The following is a 6,000-nucleotide window of genomic DNA, read 5'->3' as shown; positions in this document are numbered from 1 at the left end:
TTCCGATAGATGGCGCAACATTGATATCACAAATGTTGGCTCAATCTGCCAAGGGTGAAGAGAGCGGGAGTGGATCGTTACCCTTGGCTAGCGAAGATGCAAAATATGGACTCAGAGCAGGCCATAAACCACCATCTGAAAATCTGTAAATTGTCATTTATTTATATATTATTATACTCCTCTTCTTTTTTAACTCTGCATGTCTGTCAGTCCGTCTGTCCGTCAGTCCCTCCAATCAAATTTTTCTCAGGAACTAAACATCAACGGTTTCTGAAATTTGGTATTGAGGTTTATATGAGGAAGCTATACCGTTTGATGCAATTTCAGATGCATCACTCAACAAAATCCTGTTTACTGAACACTTACATTTTTAACACAGAATAGCATAGTTGCAAATTTTAGTTGAATTTTTCTCCGGAACTACACGTTAGGGCTTTCTGCAATTTGATATCAATGTTTATATTTACTGTGTGATACCTGTTCCGATTCATCACTGAACAACTTCCTGTTTACCCTATTGTTTTAGTATCATTAGTGAGCAGTAGCTCACAGATTCACTTGTTTTTCTTCTTATTTATCAACCATTCTGTTTAGGATAGTTTTTAATATTGTACACATAAAACAAATTTAATTTAATTAACTTAATATGTCATTTTTATACTCAGTCCATTCTGGATTTTTTTATTACAAGCAAGTATGTATAAAAAGAGAATATGTTTGATTTTTAAAAATAAACCCTTTTTAATTCAATGGGTTCATGTAGATTGATATTGCTCAAGTTTTCTATATAACAATCAGTTGTTATATAGAAAACTTGAGCAAGTTGTGTCTAAACTTGACTTATGTGTCGATGCTTCTATTTTCATGATGCTATCTTCAATAAATATAAAAGTATAAAAGTTTATTTTGTATGGTATTAGATGCCAATCTTATTATTTTGATTTCTTTAAAGGAATTTTTCAACAAATGTATGGTAATCAATTATTCTAATGGATTAATGTATAGGTTATTAGATAATTAACATTACAGGTATGTGTTTTCAGGATATTAACTGGGAATATAGGCTCATATTCCATGTTTGTGTTTGATATATGTAACTGATGAGTCTAATAAAGACAGGGAATGTGAGCCTGTAACCAGTTTGAAACCTATATAACAATTACCTCATACTTGAATGCTCTGATTTAAAGATAAATCTCTATGATTTGCAAGTTTTGACTCTGGACATCAAATTCATAATTATTTGCCTTTCAGAACAATGTCTTGACTAAATTTTTGTTATTCTCGTGGTGTTTTGTCTGATGATTGGTCAGTTTCTGTGTGTGTTGCGTTTCGGTGTTGTGTCGTTGTTCTCCTCTTATATTAAATGCGTTTCGCTCGGTTTTGGTTTGTTACCCCGATTTTGTTTTTTGTCCATGGATTTATGAGTTTTGAACAGCGGTATACTACTGTTGCCTTTATTTTTGGTCCTTTATAGCTTGTTGTCCGGTACGACCAAATGCTCCATGTTGCAGACTTAGATGGAGAGGTGTCACATTGGCATTCAAACCACATCTACTCATATATAAATATATATAATAACATTACATGTATGTTTCATTGTAACACATTATTTTGATTGGTTAACAATAATGGGCTTTGCTCATTGTTGAAGGCCGTACGGTGATCTATAGTTGTTAATGTTTGTGTCATTTTGGTCTTTTGTGGATAGTTGTCTCATTGGCAATCATACCACATCTTCTTTTTTATACTTCAGACAATTCTTTTACACCCCAGCAAATCTACAAAAAGAGGTATTGAATTCTTAGATACTTAAAGCCTTTCATCATAATGAGTAATCCTTACCAAGACCTGTTGTTTCAACATCAAAGTATGTCATGCAACTGTCATTCAAGGTCTTTGGTTCCAAAGGAAGATATTCTGGAGGAATAACTGGTGCAGGAATAGACTGAATATCATCCGATATTGCTGCATCAAGAGAACATCCTGTTTGATAGGAGACACCTTCTCTGACTTCTGCAGATGCAAGCTTTTGGTGCCTAAATGAAATAAGATTTATTTCAATTATCAAGAAAAATAGTTACCAAATCTTTTTTTTTTACCATTTGGGTCTTTATGCTTTAAATATTCAATATTATTTGTCTTGAAAACTACCATTTAAGTTATGAAAATATCAAATCTAATTTCAATAAAAGCTTTTTACTGATTTAATTGAAACGAAACAGCAAATATATATGGTGTTTCAGTATTAATCTATGAGTTACAAGAGGCTTTTGGAGGTTAATTGATAGAAGTTGTACTTTTCAAGGGTTATTCCTCTTTGAAAAATAAGGTTATTCAATAGATGTGGTTTTGTAAGGTTATCCCACAATGAAAAATATGATTTTTCAATGGACATTTTAATTTTTCTTATACACAGGTAAATAAATGGGATAGATTTTGAAATAAAATATGCATTAATTACATCTTAGCTTTCTTTTTCAGTCGTTTTCTTTTAAATGCTCTTGTAGTTGCCAATGCCCTCTGCTTTGATCGCTGATAATCTCTTAATCTGGCAAGGCGCTGAGTATGGTAACCTGGTGAAAGCCCCAGCTTCTTATTAACCTGAAAAATTAAAAATAACAAATAAGACTTCATATTTATATTAACTATTTTTTCTTACAAAAAACAAAATAATAAGTGCTATTAAGCAAACAGATCGAAACTACAAGAGCAATTATTCTTTTGAATGCTGACCTACAAAAACAAGACAGAGGTGTTATGTCAACATTATGTGAAGTTTTCAGATACGTTCTAATCTTTACAATTTATGCTGCTTCTACATACAAAGATATTTGCCTTGGATGTTTATTTGAATTTGATGAGCCACAGTCAAAGTCCCATAACTCTTAAAAAGTTGTTGTAATAAAAAAGGTTGGGAAATATGCAAATCTGCCGTCTTCAGACAAATGGGTGGCCACAAGTACACCACAAACACTATATACTGCCCCCTTTTCAAGTAGGGGCTCTAACAATTATACTGTGGATTCATTTATTTTCGTGGATATCAATTTATGTGGTTTGCTGAAAACTTGCAAATTTGTGGATATTTGATTTCATAGTTTTTTCCAATCTCTATACATAGCCTATTACGAATATGTTATTCATGAAAAATTTAAATGGTTCACATGTACCCTCGAAACCCACGAAAATTAGTATCCCACAAATAATAATGAATTCAATGTAGTAAAACTTACATTAACTAGGTATCTGTGACCTGTGTTCTTCTGGGCAACACTTTCTGCAACTCTGTCATTCAAATTTCCAGAAGAACTGTAATGAACATGCTTTGGTGCTTTAGCAGAAACCATTCTGTTGAAGCTCTCATTAGCTTGAGTACTACCGACAGTTGACAATTTAAGGCTGTTCTTAGCATATCCTTCAAAAACACTTTCCAGAGACTTTTGTAGACCTGAACCTGACAGAGGTTTTCCTTGAGGAAATTATTTGAAAACAGACTTTGGATTGCTGAGAAATTTACACCATCGACTTGAGCAGCATTGATGATCGCCAAAAGGATGTTTCGAAAGTGCATTGAGATCTTTTGCTATTTGTTCTGGATTACCTTCACCTTGGGCTATTATATAGTTAAAGCAACTTTGTAAATATTTGATTATTTTAACTGTTAAAACAGGATGATTTTTATTGAGAGAGTAAAGACTGTTTCCAAGAATCTTCTTTAAGTGATTTTGTATCAGATATCTTTTCAATGCTATTACTGATGTTTGCCCGTACTCGTCCTATTGTTGTTGAATCCTCATCTCCAACTAATGCAGCTACTGTACAGCCTTTACTCTGTACATCTTTAACCATTTCTATCACCATATCAGCCTCCATCCCCTTTGAACTACCTTCCCAGTTACGGTAGCATGCATGCTTTCTTGGACTTTCATTTCTGGATTCTGCTCTACTGCAAACTCTGCACTCTTTTGATCTTACGGAATAGTTTATAATTTTTCCCGTCTCTGGACCAATCATGGAACAATGACATAGGAATTAAAAACAAGTTCTTAAATCAAACTGTTTATGTATTTATTATGGCAAGCCGTTTTAATATTTATTCTAACTTCAAGATATCTTATGTAATCTGGATTTTATAACTGATATTATTAATATATAATATATGACTAGTCTAGGACCTTTATTCTTGAAATCAAATGTTAACCTTACTCATTTACTGGTGTTAAAACTCATAAGTCCAAGATTGCTCTGACGCCCAACGGCTTTTTGCCGCAACTTGCACAAGCTGGCTGACCTGTGGCTGTGCCAACGAGGGTCCCTCAGTCCAAGCTTTTCTGGCGAAACAGTCGTTGGATGTAAGAACAATCTCGGACTAATACTATATAAAGATTATCTTTATGGTCAACATATTTTTACGTATATAATTTATTTATAGTAATATTATATATATTGTAGACTAGTTCAGTAGTTGTGTTGATGTTGTCATGTATTTTTCGGGAATCAAATGGATAACTTACTCGAAAAATAGTTGTGATCATTAGAGTAAGTCGATGGTTTGGTCCATCGGGCATGTTGACTATCCGACACCTTCAGATATCTTTTAGATTTGAAGCCATGCTTATGTATTCTTGTCATCACTGCTACCAAACGTTACGTTACAGCAGACGACTGTTGTTGTTTACAAATGGCGCCGGAAATTAAACGATGTCGTAATCGTGCGATCGTAAAACTGTTTCCATAAATAGGTATGATGGTATCGGTTGAATGATTTTCCAGATGAAAGAAAGTTGGTGACATCATTGCCATAATCCTTCATTACTTCCTTAGATTTCTTTTTACTAACGGTGACGGCTTTCTTAATTTCCTTGCGATCTTCTGCTGCGGTAATTGCTGTAGGACATAGTGAGTCAGCTAATTTACAGTTGAATTTAATATTGACTTTGCTTCTATTATTGGTTGGACGATGTTGATGAAAGACTTAACAATTTTAACTCCTTTCTCTTGGGTCAATGATGTTGACGACACAGTATGAATAAAAAGATATGTAGCTGTCTGGCAAGTTTCCAAAATTTGACGGGAGTCTTTGTCTATTGAGATTTATGCAAAGAAGACATATCAATGTGGATTGGTCTGCATGGATTGCATTTTGCAAGCGTATGTTTTTGTTTTTCCATTTTTTTAAGATTGTACTAATTTTGTAGTCCAAAATATTCCAGAAATAAATTACGTTCTTCCGATTTTCCTCCACTTTTCTAACATTTCTTTTCAGTCAATTAAGATTGCAGTCGACTTATCCTGTTTTTGAAGTAAGTGTATTCCACATGCATTTTTGGATATCCGGCCAAGAACATCAGGGCTGGTCCGTAAACAAATATAACCATGTCTGGAGGCACCATTAAGGCTTTATAATGATCTGTAAAAATTAAAACAAAGGTTATGACAGATTAGATGTTATAACTGCATTGAGGGCAGTCCTCAAACAAACAAAAATCAAAAATGTCCTAACCGATCCAGGATGGTATAAATTTGACAACGGTAGGGCAATAACAACAGAAACTACATACTTAAGCCTCCCAAACGAATAGCAGTCTAATTATGATTAAAAATAAGTTTTATATAATGAGGTAAAATAATTGAACGTGGCTACGTACTTAAACATCCATCCCGAATCAATGAAAACCTGTAATTTAAGCTGTTATTTTTAAAAATTATTTCGAACTGCAAAGCAAGTACTAAAGCCGGTGTTGTTGGAAACAGGTGGTGACAGGAAAATGAGGGACTCGTTCTATTTTTTTTTTTTCATTTATGCCCATAGGGGAAACTGTCCGTAACTTTCTTATCCAAAATCTTTCCCCGAGCGACTCTTTCGACCTTCGACCAACCCTCGTTGTGGTCTATGATTGTGATGGTAAGGTTTTTGAGATCAGCTTGTGTGTGCCCAGGTGATCTCAAATGACGACTTACTGGTAGGTCGGGCTTGCATGATTAGTCACGTCGATG

General features: G+C 34.1%; 1 protein-coding gene across 1 annotated transcript; it reads right to left on the bottom strand.

Moving 5' to 3' along the window:
- Window positions 1-1,289: 1,289 nt before the first annotated feature.
- LOC139494806 (uncharacterized) lies at window positions 1,290-4,083 on the bottom strand. The gene is made up of 3 exons (XM_071282986.1): window positions 3,237-4,083; window positions 2,465-2,604; window positions 1,290-2,039 (listed from the first exon to the last, which is right to left on the bottom strand). The coding sequence occupies exons 1-3, from the start codon at window positions 3,348-3,350 to the stop codon at window positions 1,826-1,828; spliced, it is 468 nt and encodes a 155-aa protein (XP_071139087.1). The 5' UTR covers window positions 3,351-4,083; the 3' UTR covers window positions 1,290-1,825.
- Window positions 4,084-6,000: the final 1,917 nt, after the last annotated feature.

The sequence above is a fragment of the Mytilus edulis genome, chromosome 11 (assembly GCF_963676685.1).
Source record: "Mytilus edulis chromosome 11, xbMytEdul2.2, whole genome shotgun sequence".
Classification (NCBI taxonomy): domain Eukaryota; kingdom Metazoa; phylum Mollusca; class Bivalvia; order Mytilida; family Mytilidae; genus Mytilus; species Mytilus edulis.
Note: the sequence above shows the minus strand (reverse complement) of the source record. Positions and strands in the feature narration are given on the sequence as shown.

Excerpts from the sequence above, each read along its gene's own strand:
- LOC139494806 (XM_071282986.1), bottom strand. The coding sequence starts at position 3,350 with ATGGTTTCTGCTAAAGCACCAAAGCATGTTCATTACAGTTCTTCTGGA. Across the intron at positions 2,605-3,236 it reads GTCACAGATACCTAGTTAAT|GTTAATAAGAAGCTGGGGCT; the intron begins GTAAGTTTTACT and ends TTAATTTTTCAG. Across the intron at positions 2,040-2,464 it reads CTGAAAAAGAAAGCTAAGAT|GCACCAAAAGCTTGCATCTG; the intron begins GTAATTAATGCA and ends TATTTCATTTAG.